Raw genomic sequence first — 27,053 nt, 5'->3', positions numbered from 1 at the left:
ATGTACAACAAACATATATCCAAACTTTTTCGGTTCTACGTCAACTAAAAAATGTAGAAAACTGCACGAAAAGTAGCGGCAACCAAAAATCGTAAACTCATTGTGTTGTGGCGAAATTGACATCACACAAGGCGCTCGCGTCAAAAAAATGCATTGTCCACATAGGAGAAGGCGCCTAACATTGCAGATACCGAATAGTTTCAAACATAGGAGAATCCACAGATTACGTTACCTCAAAAGGTCAGGACAGGGTTTTACATCTAACAAAAATATGTCACTGTGACGTCACAAACCAAAGGCTTATTTGGCTCTGATTATCGCAAGACCATAGGGTATAGCAGCAATTAAACGACACTATACTCTGTACTTCGATAAGACGGTGATGGTGCGTTTTTTTGCTCAGTGACATTACATGACGTCATTTTGGGTGTGATGTCATAACTTTAACCTCACCTTTGTGTTGACTTTAATTTGATCATTCCAACATTTCTAGTTACAACTATATTGCGAAAATACATTAGTGGTTGATTCATTTATAAATCATTTATGACGCGAACTCGTAGGCAACGCTACTGCCAGGAAAAAATGGGTACTATGACAAAATAACTGTCATAATCAGTTAATTTGGTCGGCTATTTCCAGCCTCAAAATCCAATTAACCTACTTCTTTTATATTTTGCTGTGAGTGGACAAAACGACAATGCTATACTGACGGTTTGTCTCTGTCGTGTTTTCAAAAGTGCTGTCTCGCTTTCGCACGATTACGTTGGCAGCGGTAAAAATGCGACTTTGATCAGCTGTATGTGAGAAACCAGTCGCCGTATCAAGCTTTTTTTTTCGTAAAACGTGTTTTAAAGTTATGAACATTTCTTAGCTTAATTATCAACATGTTTGATTTTTCCGTGTCACATGCACTTTAAACTGCAAATTTATCAAGCTTTATTAAAACACCGCAAGAAGCACTAACCTGAACAGACAACGTAGAACCCCTCATACTTGGCGATCTTAGCTCTCGTGTTTCGATTATGGTTCATTGGCATCATAGCCAAGGTTTACGGGGTGCATTGTGGTCTTGATTCACTGACCGCTGAGCTCCCTCATTCGATATAGCGTTGGTCTCGATTAGCCCAGGGATGGGAGTTCAAACCTCAACGGGAGCTTATTTTTTCAGATCTCGCTACGACTTATTGGGAAAAGGGGCTGATCCAGCTTGGCTGCAATGCCTTGCAAGCGATGCCAGTGTACCTTATAATCTAAACAGATACACAAAAATACCTGCCCAGTTTAAGTAAACACATCGTCAAAATTTTGACAAATGTCTGATAAGCAGCTTAAGTTCCTCTCCTTTTTCGGTTCCCAACGTTTTTTTTCCTTTAGAAATGCAATATAGAGGAAAAACCCAATTACAGTGGCAATGGCATGTAATGATGCACTTCCATATACTTTCTCCTATTTACGATTTTACTCAACATCTAAACTTTCGCGGCACACCTGAACCTGCTCCATGTCATGCAGGTTGAGAAACCCTGTTTGAAAGTTTCACATAAAAAGTTTAAAAGGCCACTGCTTCCGTCCAAATAAAACAATATCATATTAATTGATCTAAACGAGAGACGTCGCTGTGGTGATATAATTCTAAAGTAGTGTCTAAATACAAGTTTGTTTCGCGCAAGTTTTGTGCATAAATGACGATGAATTTTAAACGTCTCTGTTTGAATTTGAGTTGTAGCGTGTTTGTATACTCTGCTGGATGTTGTCATATCAATGATTTTCACCTCAAATGATATAAAATGTTTTGGAAAATTTATCACCTTCTATAATTGAAAAGAAAGTGTTTTTTTTACAAATAAATAGCCTTATGAACCGGTAAGACACACTACAAAAAAATATTCACATTTTTTTATTTAAATGAGACGGATTTCTTTAAATTTTGCCATAAAACAAATTAAAAAAACGGAGAAATTTTCGAAGTGGAAAGTTCTCTGAACCATCGGTTGCTTGATTTGTTTGTTTTCTTTTTTCGACTCAATTTGGTTAAACAAGCAACGTATTCTAGCCGCCCACACTAAATTTACGTCTACTACAAACTGCCTTAATCAATGTCAGAATATTTGTTGAAAAGACTAAAAAATGGCTCACATGCCTAAATTTTACTTCCGAAAACAGTAATTTTTTTAGGTGAAGCACACCGGTGCCCGTCTCGATAAAAAATGCTGGGCTTGATAGAAACTTAAGTTGGGGAGTATTATAAAGAGAACTATCCACAAACCATCAAACCAAATCATACCTTATCATGCCATTACAATGACAGCATGCAAGACCAAAAAATAAATTTACCAAGGTCAAAATGTCATCATGTTTTCGTGATATACAAGCACAAACGCTATGAAAAGCGACACTACGTTCGGCAGTTAATTGGGTATGCGGGCGAAACACAACAAGGACGTGTAAGGAAAAAGTTTTTTTTGCCATCGTTTTGGACAACTTCAGTTTGATTACCATTGCAAAATACGTTTGAACTCATGTTCAAAACTTGCTTGACGTTTTATAAGTAGGGCATTTAAGGAAACATGACGTAAAAATAGGTGACGTAAAAAAACGCTGACAGATAAAACTTTCACTTCAATAACTAATCTAACGAAGGGGGATATCATGTTTAAAACAAAAATCTTCAAAACCTAATTCTCTGTGAGTCTGCGGAACCGAGCATTCATGGTAACTTGCATTATGATAGCTTTGCATGCCCTTAACAACATATTACGCTTAGGTGTTAATGAAAGCGAGTCCAATATATCCACTGTCGTGTTTAAATATAGTAAAGCTGATGTTGTTCTCTTTCCGTAGTTGTGCAAACAGCCGATGTTAAAAAAGCAAGCGGCAGCTTTGTCAAGGTCAACTTCTTCTGGAATTTCAAATCTCAGTCTAGATTCTTCCTCAAAATGTTGCAAAGAACTGTCATTGTTTCCTAATGCCAAATATGCGGCGCCCAAGACGTTTTCCACCTTGCAAAGTTTGCGATCAACATTTTCCCTGCAAAGCTCGTAAGTGCGTTTGGCATTCATTAGTGCCTCCAAGGCATCTGTATTTTTATCCCGGGCCACAAGGGACTGACCAATACAGAAATAACATTTGGCCACCTTTGTGTTGTTAGGATTTGCAGATAGTCTTTTTCTCAAGGCCAGCTCCCTTCTGTAGCAAGACAAGGCCGTTTCACTTAAGGGATTAAATGCAGCTTGAAACTTTCCAACCCAATGCAACCGTGTTGCGACCGCATAATGAGTTTCCTGGTGTTTATCAACAGAAAAACCGGAGAAGTCTTTTAAAGAACCCACGGAGACTGGGACGTTTCGCGGGACCCCGAGATAAGATTCATATTTCATGGTAGACGACAAATACTCCAATGATTTTCTCATATCCCCAACTTCCTTGTAGCATATCATCACATGCAACAAGCAGTCAATCAGATCGAGGTGTGGAGGTTTGCTGCAGGTTTCCAAGCCATCTTTTGAGAGTAAGAAAAAACGAAGGGCTTTTTTGTATAATTTTTTGTCGAAAAAACAAAGTGCAACTTGGTAAAGGCATTGCGGTGGGGATTGCTGTTCCACATTATCCCAACCAAAGTCATGACACAGTTCCAATGCCTTGTCGTGCAATGACAAGGCGTAATAAACACGCACTTTGTTAAGCTTCTTATCCAAATCCTGATCGTCGAGCTGTTCATTATTTGCAGGCGATAATAAATGAAATCCCAGATTCTGTATTTCGCAAGCAATTTGGAAAAAAGCTAGGGAAACCCTTTCACCCATTAAATTTCGCAAATTAGATTCGGATATATTCCAACTTGGTCTCGACTTTATTCGGTCTTTGTGACTTCTCCATTTTCCGTAGACGAGCAATCGAACTTCACAAGCCATGGCAATAGCAAACAAAAAATCCGTTTCAAACTGCTCGGAGATTATGTTTTGTGCCCTTAGTCCTTTCACAACCTCAAACGTAGACGCCTCGTAAACGTTGTGACATCTACCTAATGCCCCGGCGAACATGGTAGGGCCGCGAAAAACAAGACGCTTAATATCAATTTCCTTGTTGCTTTGGACGTATACCAGTTTTTTAGAAGTGGAGAAGTTGCGTAAACATTCTTCCAGATTTTTTACTTTATGTTGATGGATATCATCTCTTACATCAATTTTCTTCACCTCACTGTCAAAGTCATCATGGACATCAGCGTACCCCGAAACGAAGCTTGTTCTTGTGAGCATATCCGCCAAACGTGGATCTTTCATGGCTTTGAACCTTGGATCAACATATTTTAACATTTCGCCGACAGATCTTATCAGTTTTGCTTCATTTGAAACAGGATTTTTGCTTGCTCGTTTGTCCAATCCGTCCGGGCAAACCCCACATGGGGTGATAACATCAAAAAACCAATCTTCAACCGGGTTGCTTGAATCGTTAAGAAATGGAATAGACAAAAAACGTACAATTGTTTCCTTCAGTCCAACCAAAACAAATTGAAAAAACACTCCAACCCAAGCAAAATATTCTATGATTCCTTCGTATGTTGGTAATCTTTCGACTCCTCGTTCCAGGAGAATGCAATTTTCGAAATCAGAATATGGCGTAATCTCAAGCTTTGCAAGCGATCCCATTGCAACCAGGGCGTATCTGCATGGAGGCGTTCCCATACTTTTCACACAATAATGCATTATTTCGTTCATTATATTCACGTATTGTTTGGTAATCCATTCCTGAATACACTCAAAATCAAATATTTTACGCAGTTTTACTTTCTCAAAGTCCAGGACTTGTTTTTCTGCTTGAATTACGTGTTTTACCTTGCGGTCAACCTCATCACGCATGACTTCAAGTTGTTTGCCACATCGAGCTGATTGAAATTCCACATCAATGTTGGGTAACGGTGACCCAGACAGCGCTAGTGTGTGTTGGTAAAGTCTAGCCAAGTCTTGTCTGATTTCATTTTCCCTGCTGGATTTCCTACAAATAGCCGCATTCATAAGGGCAGCTGCTTTGATCAAGCATACCTTATCAGGGCTTCTGCGTAGATAAACTTTCCCCATTTGATGGAATATTGTTGAGCTTATTTCAGTGTCTGTTTCTTTACCTTCGTGGTCGCAATATTTTCGAAGGGATTTCGCAAGCACATGCTCGCAAGCGTTCAATATAAATCCATTTCGATTTTCCTGTGTGTTGGCTGATCGAAGAGTGCCAAAAACATTTTGCACTGTTTCAAAATATTCTAGTGCTATGTTCCAACTCATTTTTCTTGCTTTAAAACACCTGGACAGCCCTACATATTAATAAAAACACAAAAACTACTAAATAGTATTGGCCTATTTAGCCGATGGTCGAAAGTCACTGTTTACAAAAGTTACCCACAACCCAACTTTTATATAAACTACTACCTATAACATCACTAAACTAATCCACTACAAACTTCTAAAGCTGTACAAGGGCGATACGTCCTTCTGAAGATCCCTTTGTTACATTCCGCGACAGTCACCCAAAACGAATTATTCGAGCGTAAACAAACCTAAAACAACAAAACCGTTACTTTGACGGCTATATATTTTTTATGTTTTTTTTTGCATACGCTACTAAGGTTAAGTTATATTAAATATCCTTGCGAAAAGAATCTACAATAATATGTTTAATTTCTATTGTCAGTAATTTTTTGGTTGAATAGCATTTGGCGGGATTTCCAAAAGACTCCATTGGTTAAGTACAATGCTGCAGGTAAAGATTGGCTGTACTGTAAATGCATTGGTTTAGTTAGGAGTTATTTACTAAAACGCGTGTAGCGCAGCCATAATTCATTTAGTGGAAATTTTTTTTATGTTTAGGCAAAGCAAAAAATGTCCAACAATACAATTACCAGGCACCCAAAAGTAAAATTTGCGCTTAGGCAAAGAACGTCCGGAACTAACGGCAATGGGCAACCAGCACGCCTGGAACAACTTGGCTTGGCTATTGTTTGCATTTTTACTGCGGCGATGGTATTGATCGCTTGGAAACTAACAGCAGACGGACAAGGCTTGTTTGTTTTTTGTTAGTGTGTACATACAATACAACTAAGTTAGGAAAATTTCTTAAATTGTATAAATATATTTTGCTGAACTTTCCAAAGTGACCTAGAGAATTAGGAGAGGAGAACAGGTTTATAATCTGATTTTGAGTATTTTGTTTCATATGCTGCGATTTTACCCACCACAAGACAATAATTACATGCATCAATGCAGCTGCTAGACATGCTAGTTGTGGTTAATTCCAGACATTTTTCTTTGCCTAAACGTAAATTTTTGCTTTTGGTGTTTAGTACTCATATTCTTTAACAATTTTTGCTTTGCCTATACAAAAAAAAATCCCACAAAATTATTTACTGCGTTACATGCATTTTTTGAAGAATTTCTATCTAAACCAATGCATTTTTCGTGACTCTTTACCTGCAGCATTGTGACGTGCGACCCACTGTTGATGTGAAGTCAGAATTATACTAAAGTTTTTTTTTACATGTTTTTTTTACAATTTTTTAACCATTTGAATTGAATTAAAAAGTGCATTAATAAACTAAAACTGTCATAACTATTGACGGTTTTGTGTGACATTATTGTTTCCAAAAACGTCAACAGCACCCTTTGTTACTTTTAAGTTGACATAATAAGTTGTTGGTGAAGGCAATGATAGGATGCAATTTTTATGAAATGATAGGATGTAATTTTTATGACCTACTATTTATGGTTATGATAATGTGACCATCCATCACAAATTATGAGTTGCATGCACAAAAGTTTGTGGCAAGCAAGAAACTATTCATTACAACAAAATGACAACGAAACTGGTTTCAACAAGTCACACATTATTCGGAGCAATATTACCCAAGCTGCAACATCAACATGGAAAGCAGAATTCGGAAATAAGTACCAGCAAATGGTTATTCAAATGGAAACATCCGAATATGGTACAGCAGTGATTTTTTTATGAAACAAAGACTGTTGTCTAAAAACATAATTCACAGTCTGTTGCAAATTATTGTGCGTTGTATGTGAAAAACTAGAAGATTTAGCTTGTTTTTATTATTAAGTGAACTTACCATTGATATAACCACAAAGTGCTGAAATTGCAAAATTATCCTAATATTTTCCCAATGTTTGCATTATGGCGACGCAAACTTTTCATTCAAGATTTTATTGTAAGACAAATGACTCATGGATTTGTGAATTTTTTTTTAGGGCAACAACAAAATTCAACAGATCGTTGTTATGCTGCAGCTTTGCAACTTGTAAATAATCCAAATATGCAATCAAAAGCTTGGATAAGCTCCTTATCAGTAGACAATTGCAGAGATTTGTTTGAAGATGGAAAGGAAGATATGGAAAATGTTCAAATGCAAAATAAATCACCAACCAAACTGTTACCAAGCAGCACAACTGATATGACTAAAAGTTTCAGTGACATTAACACTAAGCAAAACACAAACAAAATTTTCAATTCGCGGCCATGCGACTCCAGCACACAGCAACCAAAAAAACCAAAGATGGATGTTACTCAAAATGAAAATGGTAATTTGTATTAATTGTGTATGGTGCCTGCTTCTTGCCGATTGTTATGATTACATCATTTATCTGAGATTAAATTATCTTAACTTGAAAATGTAAACTTTGACGCCAGAATGATAGAGGCCTAAATAAAAGAGGATTAACAAAAAATATGTGACTTGTGCTGATATATGAAAAGTAAAATGTTGGAATGAATGTTTTTCAATATAAACAAACTTCTATTATTATTTTATTAAATACTTGCTTCAACCTATGCTGTTTGTTTACCTTTGTAATATTGCATGTCCCTATATGTTATCAATATATACTCACATAGGAAATTAGGGTTTTTTAATTATACTTTTGTTGAAATTGGTTTATTATTTTTAAACCTGTGGGTAAAGAAAGTAAATAAATGGGTAACATATGTTTCTTTACACTATACTGTTTTTACAACAGATTTTGGGGTTGAGTTTGCTTTCCGGTCTGCAAGAGAACAATATGAAATTGACCAGCTCAAAAACAATACCAAGACAATTTCACCCCAAAGTTAGATAAGTTTATTTCAGAATAACTTGTTTCACCTTTTAAAAACTTTTATAAAAATGTTTTCAGGTAAATCTGTCAAGAAGTCTTTGGGGTCCAGACCACGAAACCAGTGTTTTTCAAAGTTTGTTCCTCCATGTGGAAAAGGGAAAGAAGAATCGGATTGTGTGTCTGTAAGAAAAAGTATATTTTGGTTCATAAAATACATTTCACCAATATAGTTGTCTGAAAGTTGACATTACCACTACAAACATAAGACAACAAACCATTGTAATGTAACATAAGTGAAAATTATTATCCAGGAGAATTAGGTAACCTGTGTAATATAATACATGGTACTACTGGTCTGTGTATTCTTTATACCAAGGTGATTTAACACCATTTTACCCAGACCTTTTTGATGTATCCACAATAGAACAAATATATATATATACTCAAAAGTAATTTGCTGTCACAGATAATAAAACAATGCCTAACCGAGGGCTAGATTCCTCTACAGCTACCAAGCAAGTCGTATTTACTCAAAAGTGTATGAATTTTGTTCTGACACAAATCATGTCTTGTAGCCATTTCCGTAAATAGTGGCTCTTTGTTTTGATTATCACCTAAAAAACAGACTTTCCGTCTTATTTCCACACTATTCAACATTTTTGTTGACTTCCCACCTAATCAACAAATTTTGTGGACAAAGTTTTTGTTTTTTTGTAGGATGGTGGAATGTTACCTTCAAAGGGAAAAGATGTTGACACAAAGGTAAAAGGAATTGAACCACAATTAATAGAAATAATCCTGAGCGAAATTATGGATCATGGACCATCAATTGAATGGGATGATATAGCAGGTAAAAAAATACTTGATTGTCGCTGTGACAGGTAAACCTTGTGACAGGTAATAAACTAATACCTTTCCTTGGGGCAAAAACATTGGTCTATTGGAAAATTTGCTACAACAAGGCAAAAAAATATATACATTATTAGGTATTTTAATATAGGGCAAGTAAATATATTGTCAGAAGGAAAAGTGTGTTTGTGACAATGAAGTTTAAAACAAATATTTTAGCAAATATAAAACAATGCAGTTTTATCAAGGTTTGGAAGATGCCAAATCAACCATTAAGGAAATAGTAGTTTGGCCACTACTTCGTCCAGACATTTTTACTGGATTGAGAGGCCCACCCAAGGTTAGAATCAAAAACAAAATTGGAAATTTTCCTGTAGATTAAAACTTTTTGACTTTTTTAGGGTATTTTGTTGTTTGGTCCTCCAGGAACAGGGAAAACATTAATTGGAAAATGTATTGCCAGTCAATCAGGCGCAACATTTTTCAGTATCAGTGCTTCTTCTTTGACCTCAAAATGGATAGGCCAAGGAGAAAAATTGGTTAGCGTAAATGGGTCAATTTTTCAAAGTTTGTGTCTCATTTTTCAGTATATGTTTCTAGGTTCGAGCACTGTTTGTTGTAGCAAACATGCACCAGCCAAGTGTAATATTTATTGATGAAATTGATTCACTTTTATCACAACGATCAGATACTGAACATGAATCTTCCAGAAGAATTAAAACTGAATTTTTTGTGAGTATACCTGGAGTGAGATATGTAGTGTTGTTTTTAATTTATATTAGTGTCAAAGTTATTGTATTCCTGTGAACTAAAAGGTACAACTTGATGGTGCAACCACTTCATCTGAAGACAGAATATTAGTTGTTGGAGCAACAAACCGACCTCAAGAAATAGATGAAGCTGCAAGAAGACGTTTGGTTAAACGACTTTATATTCCACTTCCTGATGAAAATTCACGAGGAAAAGTAAGCGTTTTGACTCAAATATTATTATTGCTAATTTGATGACAATCAGTCAATTTACTGCATTATGCAATAGTTAGATTTACATATTTTTGTTATTTTTTGGAGATCATACAAAAGTTGTTGAAGCAGCAATTGCATGATTTGAATGAAACTGACATCAGAAATATTGTATCTGCAACAGAAGGTTATTCTGGTGCTGATGTAACCAACTTATGCAAAGAAGCAGCACTTGGACCAATTCGTAGTTTAAAGGTTGGTACTGCCTAAATTAAACTAGTTTTGTGTTGATACCAATAGAATTGGTTAATGTTCGGTCTAAACCAGTGGTTCCCAACCTGGGGGTCGCGACCCCTGAGGGGGTCGCGACATATATGTGATGTTTTTATAACTGGTTACAACACATAGGCTACAACTAGTTGGGCCTACTATCGCTTTGTCTTGTCAGGGACGATAAGCAGTAGGCTATGTGCCACTAACATTGTGCACAGGCATTGTCATTGAAACATCACAGCAATTATTGTCATCAACAATAAAAGTATCAAAAAGCAGTTTAGGGCGTTCAGTTGTAAGTAGCAGTGAGATATGAAGGTGCAGTGTTTTTCTTTAACTCTGGTCATGGAGAAGAAGCGTAAATATGTTGAAGAATATTTGAAGTTTGGATTTACCCGCATAATGTGCACTTGCACTGAAAAGCCTCCGTGTGTCTTGTGCAACGTGGTGCAGTGCTGAATCAAGCCGTCTAAATTAAACCGCCATTTACACACCATGCACCCCCAACACGTGAAAAAAAGATTAGGAATTCTTCAAACGTCATGAAGCCGGTTTGAAACGTCAGAGATTTGACTTGGGAGGTAGTTTTCAGATTTTAGCATTGTCAAATACTCAACCACGGATTTCAAACTTGGCTATGAAGTTGCAAGTCAGCCGTCTTATGGAGCAAAGTAATTGCCAATAAATGATATACTGTAAAATGCACTTTGATTGATATTGCTGTTTGGAAAAAAATGGTGAGGGTCGCAAGTTAGTTTAAATCAATATAGGGGGTCACCAACCACAGAAGGTTGGGAACCACTGGTCTAAACGTTTTTGGTTTGTGTAACCGAAGAATACTTTTTTTAATTCAACAAATACTTTCATCCAAAACAATTAATGGTTTAGGTGACAGACATTTCACACATCCACAAGGATGATGTTCGTCCTATACAACATCAGGACTTCAAAATGGCGTTGAGAAGAGTTAAAACCAGTGTGTCAGGAAGTGACATTGAGGCCTATGAAACATGGAATGAAACATTTGGATGTGGAACATTATAATTGTTCAATATTTATCTTTATTTAAGTACATACATATTGCATAGTTTCTAAATGACAGCAACGCAAGGCACAAATACATACATGTCAAAGTAGCACTCTGAGCGAAATAATACCACATGTTGTGGCTACGACACACCCATGCAGTGAAACTAAAGTTAGAAAAAAACGATCTAGTCACTTAAAACTGAATGTTCCATTTCAAAACTATATTCCACATTTGTGTCACACCATAGTGCTGGCATGATGAAACCTTCCATTAGGTTTTCATGGCGCAGAGAAGTTTCAATAGATGATGCAAATTGAAAGGGTATGTCTTTAACCGCAGTGCGGTTATCCTTTGAACTTAAGTGCTCATACGTAGAGTTTACAGGCTTTTCTTTTGTTGATGAAATTGAAGGTTTGCAAACCGTGCTGGCATGTTGGTTAGGATGGGAAATTCCTTCAGATGTTTCTTGCTGCTGGAGTGCCTATGATAAAGTCATATCTATTGTATTAACATAGATATTATGCATAGTTTTTGACCTCAAAAGCTGTCTGTCACACAATAAATTTTCTCCACAAAAAAAGTCTTACAAAAACTGCATCTAACCATGTATGATGGAGGGGTTTCATGGTTAACTGCATCTTTTGGTTTCACAGTATTTTTTTCATCATTAGTTTGCCCAATTAACACAAAGCCATCGACTTCCTCATCTTGTGAGCTAGAGCTGGGGGACTGATTATTATTTGACCTCTTGCGAAATAAAAAACTCATTTCAGATCCTAAAACAACAATCCAGATGAAATAATTAAACGTCAACTAGAAAACACATATTATTCTTTAAATTAGTCAGCATTAAAAGATATACAAGGAAAAGGACTAGTTCAATGTTAAATTAGAATGCCCAGAAGCTCAATCACACCAAGAATTTCTCATTTCCCACATTCAGTTAAAACGGAATCCTTATTTCCCACCAACACAAGTATTTAAATTTTTTAACCAAGAATTTAATGATTGTGTTTGCACACAAAAGACAACATTTAACTGCAATATTCTACAAACTTCGTATCCAGACACGAATTATGGTTCACTATACAGGTTTGTAAAGTGTTTTAGTCGTTTTATTAAAATCGCGAGTCAAAAAATAACAAAAAAATTTTTCTAGGAATTGAACAACCAAAATCCCCTGATACACCACAATACAATATTTGTGTCTGTGACATCATGTTATGCTTCAGTAGTTTTGTGTAGGCCAACAACCACGCAGCCACTTGTTATTTTGGTTATAAATTAAAATACAATAATCAATTATACAATTAATAATCGCTTGAATTTGTATGTTACTCAGACTTATATGCGGATCAGGGTTTGCGGCCTGGCTGTGTTATGGTGTATTAGTATTTTCCGAACCAATGGGGTGACGACCACCCTCATTCTGGCAGAATAATTTTGCAAATTTGCCACATTCTACAAGGTACAACAGGCATTTACTCAAAAATTGTTTTTTTTGGATTAGAATCAAATTACAGAGATGAGCAAGCAGATCAAACCTCAAAAAACATTTAAACAACATTTTCCGCAGCTGTATCAATCAAAAAAATCGCGAATTAAAAAAATCGCCTGGTTTTGCGATTCAGCATAATGGCGGCATGCGAAAAACTAGTCTAATACAAACAATTCTGCTCGGCGTTCTTGCAATAGGTGCCAATATTGACCAATATCAAGAGAACGGAAATTTAATTCTCTGCAACATGCAATTAACAAATTTGAAATTAAGGTGCCGGATGACCTTCAAATCGCCCATTGAAGACGACCCGCTTTGAGCGAATCAGCAGCATAATGGTGTAATGTCGGCATGCGAAAAACTTCCCTATTAAAACAATTCTGCTCGGCGTTCTAGCAATAGGTGCCAATATTGACCAATATCAAGAGAACGGAAATTTAATTCTCTACAACATGCAATTAACAAATTTGAAATTAAGGTGCCGGATGACCTTCAAATCGCCCATTGAAGACGACCCGCTTTGAGCGAATCAGCAGCGTAATGGCGTAATGTCGGCATGCGAAAAACTTCCCTATTAAAACAATTCTGCTCGGCGTTCTAGCAATAGGTGCCAATATTGACCAATATCAAGAGAACGGAAATTTAATTCTCTACAACATGCAATTAACAAATTTGAAATTAAGGTGCCGGATGACCTTCAAATCGCCCATTGAAGACGACCCGCTTTGAGCGAATCAGCAGCGTAATGGTGTAATGTCGGCATGCGAAAAACTTCCCTATTAAAACAATTCTGCTTGGCGTTCTTGCAATAGGTGCCAATATTGACCAATATCAAGAGAACGGAAATTTAATTCTCTACAACATGCAATTAACAAATTTGAAATTAAGGTGCCGAATGACCTTCAAATCGCCCATTGAAGACGACCCGCTTTGAGCGAATCAGCAGCGTAATGGCGTAATGTCGGCATGCGAAAAACTTCCCTATTAAAACAATTCTGCTCGGCGTTCTGGCAATAGGTGCCAATATTGACCAATATCAAGAGAACGGAAATTTAATTCTCTACAACATGCAATTAACAAATTTGAAATTAAGGTGCCGGATGACCTTCAAATCGCCCATTGAAGACGACCCGCTTTGAGCGAATCAGCAGCGTAATGGCGTAATGTCGGCATGCGAAAAACTTCCCTATTAAAACAATTCTGCTCGGCGTTCTGGCAATAGGTGCCAATATTGACCAATATCAAGAGAACGGAAATTTAATTCTCTACAACATGCAATTAACAAATTTGAAATTAAGGTGCCGGATGACCTTCAAATCGCCCATTGAAGACGACCCGCTTTGAGCGAATCAGCAGCATAATGGCGTAATGTCGGCATGCGAAAAACTTCCCTATTAAAACAAAAAATGCACTAAAACTGCACCTAACACGCTGAAAATCGCTATACCACGTGACTTCTTGCTCATTCAACCAGAAAATTGACCCCAATGCATCACCGGTTGCCTTGTGACGAAACTGAGAATCTCTATGACGCAGGAGTACAAGACGGGCAATCCCCGCGGGCAAAACTATTTTTATACAGTTGCTAATATGCGGTCTTTAGTCCTATTTTGATAAAATAAAGTTTGGTCCTGGCATTGAAATTCGTTTTGGTCGAAGATTGCCTTTCTTTTTGTTTGTCCCTTATGACGCATTGACGTTGATGAGGACATATTATTGACATCGCCATACTTTTGACACAATGTAAGGTTTTCAAAGAAATAAGAGTCTTCAATATTTTGCTATGGAACAACCGACGAATTTAAGAGCACCTCTGTTTTGGTGCAGAAATCGTGTTTGGAGATTGGTTTTGTATGGTTAAAAGGTTTGGATAACAGCGCTTTAAATTAAGAGGCAACATATGATTCTCATTATCTATCATACCCCCGCCCATGCAAAATTTAAGATATGGTAACGCTTTTATTTCTTTCCTATTATGGCTATAGTTATCTTCCCGATAAGGGTTATTCCTCTGGTCGCCCAAAGGTTCATAACTATGTTGGCTTTTTCAGGGAAGGGAGAAAGTTTAATTCAATTATTTTTTTAACATTTTTGAGAAATCAGTATCCGAACCTTTTGTAAAAACAATGCAAACAGGGATGATTTTTATTCATGCAGACCACGAACAAAGTTAAGGAGAGTGGGTCATCTTGGCCACGTTCTATGTCAAACGATTCCAAGAAATATGGTGTCGAAAATTTGCATGTAGGCCTATGTGGAAACATGGTAATGGTCCCTAATGTCGATAATGTCGAACAGCAACCGGATATTTGACCCTATATATCGGTGCGGTTGGAAGCCGTGTCGCTCCTTCGATAGAAAACCACGTATCTTGCGTTGACGACTTTTAAGGAGATCTTGTAGTCCATGTTTAGCAAAGGTATCGGGCGATAATTTGGGAATATAGAAAACCTTTCCCACTATTAGGAAACAGGGTGACAACTCCTTTACATTGTGAATAGATATTCTACCTGATTAAGTTTCCGTTCTCTTGATATTGGTCAATATTGGCACCTACTACAAGAACGCCGAGCAGAATTCTTGTAATAAGGAAGTTTTTATTGACATTACGCCATTATGCTGCTGATTCGCTCAAAGCGGGTCGTCTTCAATGGGCGATTTGAAGGTCATCCGGCACCTTAATTTCAAATTTGTTAATTGCATGTTGTAGAGAATTAAATTTCCGTTCCCTTGATATTGGTCAATATTGGCACCTATTGCTAGAACGCCGAGCAGAATTGTTTTAATAGGGAAGTTTTTCGCATGCCGACATTACGCCATTATGCTGCTGATTGGCTCAAAGCGGGTCGTCTTCAATGGGCGATTTGAAGGTCATCCGGCACCTTAATATCAAATTTGTTAATTGCATATTGTAGAGAATTAAATTTCCGTTCTCTTGATATTGGTCAATATTGGCACCTATTGCTAGAACGCCGAGCAGAATTGTTTTAATAGGGAAGTTTTTCGCATGCCGACATTACGCCATTATGCTGCTGATTCGCTCAAAGCGGGTCGTCTTCAATGGGCGATTTGAAGGTCATCCGGCACCTTAATATCAAATTTGTTAATTGCATGTTGTAGAGAATTAAATTTCCGTTCTCTTGATATTGGTCAATATTGGCACCTATTGCTAGAACGCCGAGCAGAATTGTTTTAATAGGGAAGTTTTTCGCATGCCGACATTACGCCATTATGCTGCTGATTCGCTCAAAGCGGGTCGTCTTCAATGGGCGATTTGAAGGTCATCCGGCACCTTAATTTCAAATTTGTTAATTGCATGTTGTAGAGAATTAAATTTCCGTTCTCTTGATATTGGTCAATATTGGCACCTATTGCCAGAACGCCGAGCAGAATTGTTTTAATAGGGAAGTTTTTGGCATGCCGACATTACGCCATTACGCTGCTGATTCGCTCAAAGCGGGTCGTCTTCAATGGGCGATTTGAAGGTCATCCGGCACCTTAATTTCAAATTTGTTAATTGCATGTTGTAGAGCATTAAATTTCCGTTCCCTTGATATTGGTCAATATTGGCACCTATTGCAAGAACGCCGAGCAGAATTCTTTGTATTAGACTAGTTTTTCGCATGCCGCCATTATGCTGAATCGCAAAACCAGGCGATTTTTTTAATTCGCGATTTTTTTGATTGATACAGCTGCGGAAAATGTTGTTTAAATGTTTTTTGAGGTTTGATCTGCTTGCTCATCTCTGTAATTTGATTCTAATCCAAAAAAAAACAATTTTTGAGTAAATGCCTGTTGTACCTTGTAGAATGTGGCAAATTTGCAAAATTATTCTGCCAGAATTCTGCCAGAATGAGGGTGGTGGGTGACGTAGCAGTTGCAAAGACAGCGTGTAGATGTTGGGTGGGATCCATGACCTCCAACTCAACATTTATAGACCATGCAGTCTTTGTGACAACGAAAAGTAGCCTACGTTAAAAGAAGAAACGAAAAGGAGATATAAGCAGAGGCGTTACCTGTGAGCGAATGTAAAAAAGGCGATTTCTAAAAAAAAACATTTACACAAAATATGAAAAGAATGAGATTATGACAAGCCTATATAGTGCCTTCTATGTACACTATCGTTTAACCTTGCAAATGTTTGCAAAATTCAAAAGTTGCTGACGTATTTGTTCGTCTTGCACCATACGAAAAGGTATTTAAATTGTGGAAACTGTTTGCGGTCCCAAACAGTTTGACAAAAGATAACTTGTTTCGTGTAAAAAACGTCGACATCAAACCCACGGCAATGGACGTTAGTGTAAAAAACGCGCGCTGCAACTATTCCGATGTTTTATCAGTTTAAAGTGATTCAACCATTTCCAAACGTTTTCTTTCACGTTAATTAGGTTTCTTTTAAAACCGTAAAATAATTACAAACATAGCTCTGTAAACATGCACATAATTTCAGATAATTAATTTTGCAGTTTTGTCGAACGTGTATAGGCAGCCAGACAGTTTAAATATCAACATACTTTCAGTGTAAATAAAAACCTTGAAATGCCAAATAACACCCCTTTGTCGGCGATTACTTGAAACATCAAAAGCGACAATAAGGTTCGAGATTAAGTTACTCATTTTTGGCGTTGACAAAACAGATCGAACAAACAAACTACAGCCAGACACCCAACGAAACGAGACAGCAAGAGTTTTTATAGCTAAAGCTTCGGTAAATGAACACCATTTGTGTTGATTTTGGAAAGTCCACGTATTGATGACTTCAAATGTTAAAAAATTGGGGTGGTAACCATGATACTTAGCCTACACTTATTGTTCTTGTTACTGAGAGTTTTTACATATCGCAGATAAACAGTTGATCGAGTCGGAAAGTTGACGCAAAAGAAATAAGTTTGAGGCAGATTGTGTCATTAGAGACGTAGACCTATCAATTGATAAAATAAACGATAGCAAAATGCCTGATGACCAATCAAAAAGTAACCACAATAAATGGTACAAGTTTAGGTAAGTTGCCATTTAAAATAGAAAAGCTTTTAACGATTAACCTGAAAATTTATTACCAGTTTTTTCTGGTCGAGGCCAAAAGATGTTGCCAAAGGTAAATTCAGCACTATAGGCTACACCGTAAGAATGCCACAAAGTTAGATTTGTGTTTGGATTTTGCAGCGCAACCACCAACAAAACGAAACGATGACAGCTTTCAAGGTCAAGTTGACGGTAAGTTCACTTGATACCTTTTATAGTGTAGTGTAAACAAAATATAAGCCAACATGTTGTGTAGAGTGCTTGTTATTGCAAATACCTAAATTTACTTGCGCGCAGTGGTGGATAAACAATTAAGGTAATAAGCGCCTCCTCATGTTGCACTTTCTAGACTAGAGCATTGAGGAAAGGAGGGATCTCAGAATTCTCATTCATGCTGCGTCGTTAGGGTTAGAGTTTAATCCATCTCTGCGGGTTTAATTTTCGGAGGCAGAGAAGCACGTTTTATTTGTGGACATAATACTAAAAGCAGAAAATCAAAAACACTGTTTTCACATTATAGTATTGTTCATTAACAGAGTTCTAGTGCTATGTTGTAATATTTTGGGTTTTTGAATAATGCATAATCAAGGGTCCAAAATCTTAAGTGATTTACATTGAATAGCTTCTGTTCTAAATGAACTGCTATGTTGCCATAGAAATACTCTGCGACAAGCATCCGATAACCCTGGGAGATTTGTTCAACCTTCACGGTATGCTGATGTGTGTTTATTATTGCCACTAAAAACATGTTTTATCCAATATTAAAGGTGATGATGATGGAAGTGAGTTTTATGAAACCGATTCATCAGATGATCAACCAAGTACAAGAAAAACAAAAACTGTAGTTGTAGAAAAGGAAACTGTAGTGGAACAAACTAAAGTAAAATTACAAACATCCAGACCTCAACCAGTCAAACATATGCAGTATGGACAAAAACAGAAAGTTACGAAACAAAACGTTCAACGAAGAAATCTCCAGAACAAAGAAGAAGTGGAAAATGACCATGACTTGTTACAAACTACGACCGCTGACTCAGCAGAAATGGAAGAACAAACTCCAAGAAGGAAACCAAAGTTTAAAAGCAGCGAAGTGGAACCCGCCATGAAACAACAGTACATTCACAAACAAACGGAAAGAAGAAAATTTCCACAGTTTCAAAATGCAAAAAACGATTTTAGTGAGACAGAAGAGTCAGATCAAGAAACCTCAGACTCGGAAACATCCTGTGAAGAAAATTGGAGCTCGGACGAGGAGCGCATTTCCAACAACAGGCAGCGAAAGAGTGTGAAATTTACGAAAAGTTTAACAATAAACCGAATGGGTTTTCAACCCCCAGTAAAGTCCAGGATGAAAATTACACGTTCAACAGCAGTTGCCGACTTAACACCAGCAGGGAGAGTGGGCAAGTTAGAAACCCAGACAGAAATTGTCTTAAAAAAGCAAACAATTACAGACGAAACGAGCAAAATATACCGAGCTGTGTGGAAGGCTGGACCACCTCCACCTTATCCCAATCTTGCCAGAGACAGAAAGTCTGTTTTTTCTAAACAAAAACACATTGTCCAACAAGCGAAAGAAAATTACAAGGGAGTGCAAAAGCGCACTGTCTTGCTTCCAGTCACAGTTAAAACACAGACCAGTAACAACTTGCAATCGAGTCATGCAAAAGCTGATACTAAAATATATAAGTCAGTTCAGAGTACATCGCCTCAAGTTGGACAGACATATTTACCTGAAGTTATGTCGACATCTGAAATATCCGATCCACCACGTGTGCAACATCCAGCTGACCGAGAAATTCACCAACAAGAAAAACAACAGAAAGTCCCCCTTGGAAAAGATTTAAAAATACCTGTGAAAGAAATACAAATGACAAAACAAACTGCAACGCCTTCCACAAGTAAAGTTTCTGTGAGAAACAAGATTGGAACCCAAACAACAAAACTGGCTGAAGATGATAAATTCACAACGACATCCGAAGTCAAAACTACTGTCGACGTAGAAGAAAAGAAAGAGGAGTTTGCAGAAAGTAGTGACCTTGTTTCCTGTGAACCTCGTGTGCAATCCGATGAAGGTCGCACTTTCGCTGCTTCTGTTGATAAGTTGAAAGATAACAACCCAATGCTTCAAGCTAACAGCAGCTCTATCCAACCTCATCAATATAAAGAAAATGTAAAAGAAAATATTGCTGACTCGCCAAAGCCAATCAACGAAAAACGCAAAGTCATTAAAGAAAGGCCAGATGCGACTTCCATCGATCAATCAAAGGTGGAAGTTGTGCAGAGTACTAAAACTACTGTAGGTAAATCTCAAAAAACAGAGAGTTTGCTGAAAGAAAACAAAGTTATCAAAACAACTTACGAAGAAACGGTCGAGTATTTCGAAGATAGCCAAGAGTCCAAACTCAAAAGAGTAGAATCAGCAGAAAAACTAGTGAAATTTCTTCGTTTGAAAAGCACCGAACAAGATACAACCAATTTGCCTCATAAAGAAACGCCAAGTGATGAACCTCAACAAATAGAACACAGACATAAGTTTACCGAACTGATAGAAAGGTATACAAAATTAGTAAAAGACAAAAAGTATGAAGAGGCCAAAGACGCGAGATCCTCTCTGGCTTTGTTAGTTCAGTACAAGATGAATATTAGCACCGAAGATTTGGAAAAGTTCGCCTACAAACTTTTACGCAATGATCGCTACTTTGACGCTGTCGTTTTTCTTCAAATTTGCTCAGGTTTGTTGGAAAACGTTGCAAGCCCCAAGCAGAACGTGACTTGGATCCAACGATGTTCATGGAATATACAGAAGACGTCTGAAATGATGATACTTAAGCAGCCTGACAGCAAAAATCTTATAAGCACTCACGTGATTCCAATCTTGCGTGATTTATTGAATAACATAACTAAAGCACGAAGCATTGCCGAAGAAGACAGACTGAGTAGTGTCACGTGGTGTTTGCATCACATCGAGTATAGTCAGTATATTGCTGATGACTTGTCGGGACGCGAAGAGACATTAAAGGAGATACTAAAGCTATTAGAAAGTACATACGGCAAGGACGCACCGAAACGATTGGTGTACGGTTACACTTTAAACAACCTCGGTTACACGTATTACAATACAGGACGGTACGAAGAAGCAATGGAAATTTTCGCCCAAGCATTGGAAGCAAAGAAAAAAGCTGAAAATGTCGAAAACGCTAGGCGACACCAAAAGGAAATAGAAAACAGTTCAGCGCAATTAATTGAGTTAAAAGACAATCTCCAATGCCTCAGTCTTTTTCAACAAAAGGTAGAAAGCAGTTTGCTGTAAGGTTTAGCACACAATTTTGTGATTAATAAACTAAGTTCTCTTAATAGACATATAAAGACTGATACGGCACATTTAATAATTTTATGATTAATAAAGTAATTGTGTAACGTAGGAAAGAGTGTATGCCACTGTTTCTGAGGAAGAAAGCAGCATTCAGCAAAACGGATGCCGAATAAATGTTCCTCAAAAAGCCTTAAACACCGAAGTAGAAATTTCAATAACTACCTTGTTTGAGGAAAATGAAAAATCAGTGAGTCACGGGTATTAATATTGAAGAAAAGGCTGCAACAAGTACACATTTATTCAATGTATTTCCTTTCATAAAATAATTGCATATTAACAAGAAAGTTTAAATGCCACAAATAATCTCTTACCGTTTACTTGCAGACTCGCATTACTCCCGTTTTGAGATGTGAACCCAGTGGACAAACATTCAACCAACCTGTTAAAATTATTTTGCCAACCAACTTTATGAGAAGGTTCAAACGGCAGAATGTAAAAGTATTCGTAAGTGTGCATGCAAACGTTTATTTAAAATTGGGGCTGTAGTAGTTTTTCTGATATGTTACTATAAGTAAGTTGAATTTTTGACTAGTTCTTTGCACTATGCAGACATGCTGGTATCAAAAAATTTTAACTGATTTTGTGACACAAAAATTTGTATATAAACCAACGTTTTGTCAGTCATGCGGCAAGACTTCAGTACAGGTTTGATTAAAACGAGTGATTTTTTTAGATTGAAAGCAGCGAAGATGGAATATCGTGGGATGAAATTGCTTTACTGAAGCTCAATGACAGCAACAAACTAATATTTGAAACGACACATTTTTCCTTGTGAGTAATATAAGCCATAAATGGCAAGCAAGACTTACTGTTTTAAAACTGGAATATGATAACAAACTTAACCCAACAGCAATGTTTCTGTTAGGGCGGATAATTTATTGTAGTTTTTAAGACCAAAAATCTTTTAGCTTTCGTGGTTTTGTCGACAACATCAAAACTAAAATTGGACTCTTGAAAAAGAAGGTAATGCTGTGTCACGTGGTCGCTGAAATCGGTCTCCTCACCTGTAAAATAGTCGACAGTGAATACAACAGCAAACAAAAGGATGAAGGGGTTTTAGTTCACGAAGACAGCTTTGCAATAAGGTACCGTTAATGATTTTGATTATTATGATGTGAAAGTGCATGTGACACAAAAAATAAAAAAATATTAATCAATAAACTAAGAGACGGAAAACCTTTTTGGCAGAAAGTAGCTTGATATGGCGACTGGTTTCTGAGATACAGCTGATCAAAGTCGCATTGTTACCGCTGCCAACAAAATGGGGCAAAAGCGAAATTCTTGTTGCGAACGTGTTGTATAAACTTTTGAAAACACGACAGAGACAATAAAGTATTGCCGTTTTGTCCACTCACAGCAAAAGATATATAAGCAATTGATTTTAGAGGCCGGCATAGACTGCCATGAAAAAACGACCAAATTAGGTGTTTATGCTAACAGTAGCGTTGCTTACGAGTTCGCGTCACTGAGCAAAGAAATGCACCATCCCGGTCGTAACGAGTACAGGGTAGTGTCATTGCTGCTATGCCAATTGGTCTTCCGATAATCAGGAACAAATGAGCCTTTTGTTTGTGACGTCACAGTGACATATTTTTGTATGATGTTAAACCTTGTCCTGACCTTTGAGGTAATGTAAGTTGTGGATTCTCCTATGTTTGAAACTATTCGATATCTGCTATTTAAGGCGTCTTCTCCTATGTAAACAATGCATTTGTCGGACGCGAGCGCCTTGTGTAGCGACAAATTCGCCACAGCAATAAAGGTTTACGATTTTTGGTCGCCGCTATTTTTCGTGCAGTTTTCTACATTTTTTAGTTGACGTACAACCGAAAAACTTTGGAAATATGTTTGTTGTGGATGTACCTTTAGTTTTAGGAAAAGTTGCCATCACCGTGTCACATGCACTTTATGAAGTGTTTCGTTACAGTTTCTTTGATTCACAGATTGATAACGTTTTCAATGCTGATAAACGTTATCCTCTGTTAAAACTCTTTGTACTGAGTTAGAGAATATCATGCCATATCAAGTAGCTCAGTGCTTCCCAAACAGTGGGTCGCAACCCATTGGTGGGTCGAAAGGCTATTTCAGGTGGGTCGCGAAGCATTTCTAAATGTTACAGTTTTCTATTAGATCGCAAAATTATTGCATTATAATTGATTTTTATTCGTTTGGTCATATCTCATTGTGGGTCGCACAGTAAAACTTGCATTAAAAGTGGGTCGCGAACTGAAAAAGGTTGGGAAGCACTGGAGTAGCTTACAGTTCAATCAAAGTATTAAATAAACCGTGTTATTGTGACGAAAGTAAAGGTATTCAAAGCGACAGCGTGGGCTGTTTAATATATTTTATCATATATATCTATAATGCAGTAATATTTCATGCAATTGCACGATTGGCAGCATCGCCCCACTGCGCAGGTCCTTGCTTGGCAATCACAGCTAACGTATTGTGATCATTAAGTTTGCAGGCTTGGTAGCCTAGGCATTGCAGCATAGGCCTTGCAGTCTATAAGGCCTTGCAGCCTATAATGTGTAACAAATCTTCAGAACATATAGTTTCTGTATGAGTTGATTATTAGGAAACATTGGCTATCCGCTTGTTTCAGGTATCAGGAAAGAAATGTTTTTCTGCTGTTCAAAAGCAATTACTACAAAATTGAACAAAGTTCACAGAAGTTAACAGACATATGGAACCGTCCGATCGTCTCCCGTTCCTTTCTATGTGCCCGGAAAGGTGGAACAGTTGTAAGTAAAGATCTTAGAACGGAGAAGTTTTCTTTCGAAATTTACAAAGAAAAGAGAAGAAACAACGACCAGAAGCAATCATTAATAGAAGGTTTCTTTTACCTTCTGTCGCAAAAAAAAGGTAACAGTTCTTTCCAACAAAACGTTTTTGCATAAAGTTAAGTTGATTTCTTTGGCAAGTTTGAACTCATTGACCAGTTCCTTATCCATGTAAATCCTCATCCAAAATATTTTTCCGAGATATGTGTAGGCCACACCTCATTATATTATTTTTTTAACATTTAACAATTCCTTTTTGTATTTACAGCGAACAAACAAACGTTTATTATTCAAAGTGCAAAAGACGCACCTATCGCAACAGGTCGCGATGTAATAATTAACAAATATTACAACAACGTCCAACCGCAGGTATACTTGCAAAAAAAATGGTGTATTTTATTTTCAATAAAATGGGAATTCGGCAAGTAATTACAGAAACTGTGACACGGGCGTATTTTATCTCGATCCAAATGGGACTCCGATGTGACGTCATTAAATTGTAGTAATGTTGTGTTTATTAGAACCGGAAGAAGGTTGTGGGATGATCCTGTCTTGTTATGCAGTGGCATAGAACACTTCTTTGTTGTTAGAACCAGCGCTACACACAGAAACTCAGCCACTTTTAACCGATTTATTGAAATATGCAGTACTACGTGTGCCTCCCCGTCATACAACATGTTGTCCTGTGCCTTACAAATACCTAGCAATTTAATAAATACAGTTAAAATATCCTTTGCAAATATTTAATCCGAAAGTTGGAAAACTATTGAATAAATCCAATTTATATTCTATGCGCAGAACGTGGAATCGCAATCTTCACCGACCCCGCCTGGAAATTCAGACAAACAGAAAGTTTCGGATCTCCCTTCAGCTGAAGAAATTGCCTAGAATTTACAACGGATTTCGGGACAAATGGTTTTATCAAAATACTCAATTACTGCAATCAAAACATTTTATCCTGGTTTCTGCTCATCGTTAGTTAAATTTTTCTGTTTGCCAGACCTGCCTTACGTTTGTTCGGTGCTGTCAATATGTCATTTGTGCGGTTGTGTATAACTTCGTTCGCATCTTTTTGATGACAGCTTTGTTTCCAAATTTTGCCAATCGCGTAATTAAGCGTGTCATAAAATGTCGTTTCCAGTTTGCTAGTCCGTACGACTGATCAGAGAAGAGTGAGCGCGATGCGAAGGACGCAATATAAGGAACGGTAAATAATCGGGAGGAGTCTTCGGACTTGGGTTGCGTTGTATCAAAGGTCAAAACTTCTATTTGTTGATTATTTCGCTTACATTAAAAAACAACGCGACTGCATACAGCAAAGACATTTATTTTAGTGAATCACAAGTGATTTAATAAAATTGAACAAGTGATACTGATGATGCCTAATTCTAGGCGAATATGTATGAGAAAGTGGCTGATCCTGCTTGGCTGATGCGAAGCCTGTGAACCTTATGATCAAAATTCGAGAGTTGAGATCGACAAATATAAGCGTCTGCGCAGTGGGGCGATCCTGTCTTGCCACGTAAAAGCATGGTAATTCTTTCGCATTATCTTCATAACTTATATTATCTTTGAAATTTTCAAATGGAACCGATCTGCACAGTTAATGAAACTTATTGGTGACCACTACAGAGCAGGTGCACAATTGGTGATTAAGCACTTTAGGGTATTTTGCCCAAACCAAAAGAAAACAATTTAAGGTATACATATATTAGGTGTATAGTACAACTGTTCAGTCTTGAAACTTTTTAAAATCCTAATTCACACCGAAGATAGTCGCAATAAATTGCAAATACAATTATAAACGAAAAAAATATACTCTACTTAATACCCTTTCGGTAAGCTTCTTTTCTGCAAAACAAAAAAGGCACCACATAAGTTACAGAATACGAAGGAATGTTTAAATCTCTCCATCACATGGGTGTGTGTAAGAGAGAGAGAGAAAAAGGGTCATGCTTTTTTTCTTTTAAAACTTCCAGGTTCGTGGCACCCGGGTTCGTACGTCAGTTAAACAAAAATACGACTTTAATAACATAAATTTCCTTAGGAATTGTACAACAAAAATCCCCTGATGCACAACAATAGAATATATGTTATTAAAGTCGTATTTTAGAATATATTTCCAGGTTGTTTCGTCAAGTTCTTTTCAGTTTTCATAAAACTACTTGAGCTTCGTTACTAGGCTTCGGGGATGACGTAGCAGTGGCGTACGCGAGCGAGCATTATGATGGGTCTGTGAGACCTGTAGTCAAACTGTTCTGTTTGTTTGTCGGCAAAATCACAATATCTGAGGTCAATACCAAAGATGCGGCTGAATTCCCGCGACAACGCGAAGTGACCACGAAGAAGTGACATAGCCTACATTAAAAGACGAAACAAAGTACCGTATTTACTCGATTGTAAGCCGCGGCTTATAAAGTTTTTTAACTTACCGTTTGTGCGGCTTACAATCGAGGGCGGCTTATATTCGAGGGCGGCTTACATCATTTAATGTTACGCAGATATTTTGTCTGCGCTCTGTTTTTTAATGAAATTTACCATCAACTCACTCCATCGTACGAAAATGTTTTATCGCCCAAGGTTGTCAGCGTATCTGACAATTTTGAACGACAGATTTGTTGACAATTGTTGTTGTAGGGCACCTAAGTTTGTCTTTAACATTAACGTGCGGCTTACATTCGAGGGCGGCTTATATTAATTTTTGAACACCGTCGCATGCGGCTTACAATCAAGGGCGGCTTACATTCGAGGGCGGCTTACAATCGAGTAAATACGGTAGATAACTAGCAGAGGCATTAAGTATGTCCCGAACATGTCAACAAAAGATAACTTGTTTTGTTTGAAAAAGCTTCAATATCAAACCCATGACTTCGAAGATCACGGCAAAAATATCTCGCTATTCTCGCATTTGTCATCTCCATTTTATGCTTGGTATATTATATGTTAAACTGCGAGCTATAACTAGTTTACTGCTATCGGCTTTGCGTACTTCAGTCATTTCCCAAACGTTGCCTTTCTTATTATCAAGGTTTCTTCCAGAACCACAAAAAACGTTCAAACAGAACTCTGCAAACATGCATACTATTTCAGATAATTAATTGGCAATTTCGGATTGGCTTTAACGAACGTGTAGACAACCAGACAGTTTAAATATCAACATAATTTCAGTG

At 37.3% G+C, this 27,053-nt stretch overlaps 3 protein-coding genes across 3 annotated transcripts; 2 read left to right on the top strand and 1 right to left on the bottom strand.

Annotated features, from left to right (window-relative positions):
* Nucleotides 1–6,699: 6,699 nt before the first annotated feature.
* On the top strand, nt 6,700–11,378 carry LOC145905363 (fidgetin-like protein 1). The gene is made up of 11 exons (XM_082992538.1): nt 6,700–6,976; nt 7,248–7,577; nt 8,013–8,102; nt 8,169–8,272; nt 8,808–8,940; nt 9,188–9,279; nt 9,341–9,478; nt 9,540–9,671; nt 9,755–9,904; nt 10,010–10,156; nt 11,063–11,378. Exons 1-11 carry the CDS (start codon nt 6,787–6,789, stop codon nt 11,216–11,218), a joined length of 1,662 nt encoding a protein of 553 aa, XP_082848664.1. The 5' UTR covers nt 6,700–6,786; the 3' UTR covers nt 11,219–11,378.
* On the bottom strand, nt 11,250–12,349 carry LOC145905364 (uncharacterized). The gene is made up of 2 exons (XM_082992540.1): nt 11,808–12,349; nt 11,250–11,685 (listed from the first exon to the last, which is right to left on the bottom strand). Exons 1-2 carry the CDS (start codon nt 11,970–11,972, stop codon nt 11,389–11,391), a joined length of 462 nt encoding a protein of 153 aa, XP_082848666.1. The 5' UTR covers nt 11,973–12,349; the 3' UTR covers nt 11,250–11,388.
* A 5,227-nt stretch (nt 12,350–17,576) lies between these two features.
* LOC145907117 (uncharacterized) lies at nt 17,577–24,771 on the top strand. Its single transcript, XM_082994552.1, has 13 exons — nt 17,577–17,703; nt 17,763–17,797; nt 17,866–17,916; nt 18,381–18,434; nt 18,492–19,579; nt 19,649–21,016; nt 21,150–21,287; nt 21,425–21,544; nt 21,774–21,871; nt 22,009–22,185; nt 23,706–23,971; nt 24,152–24,252; nt 24,682–24,771. The coding sequence occupies exons 1-13, from the start codon at nt 17,654–17,656 to the stop codon at nt 24,769–24,771; spliced, it is 3,636 nt and encodes a 1,211-aa protein (XP_082850678.1). The 5' UTR covers nt 17,577–17,653.
* The last annotated feature ends 2,282 nt before the right edge of the window (nt 24,772–27,053 follow it).

This window comes from Ascidia mentula, chromosome 6 (assembly GCF_947561715.1).
Source record: "Ascidia mentula chromosome 6, kaAscMent1.1, whole genome shotgun sequence".
NCBI classification, from domain to species: Eukaryota; Metazoa; Chordata; class Ascidiacea; order Phlebobranchia; family Ascidiidae; genus Ascidia; species Ascidia mentula.
The sequence above is the reverse complement of the archived record's forward strand: the minus strand, read 5'-3'. Positions and strand labels throughout refer to the sequence as shown.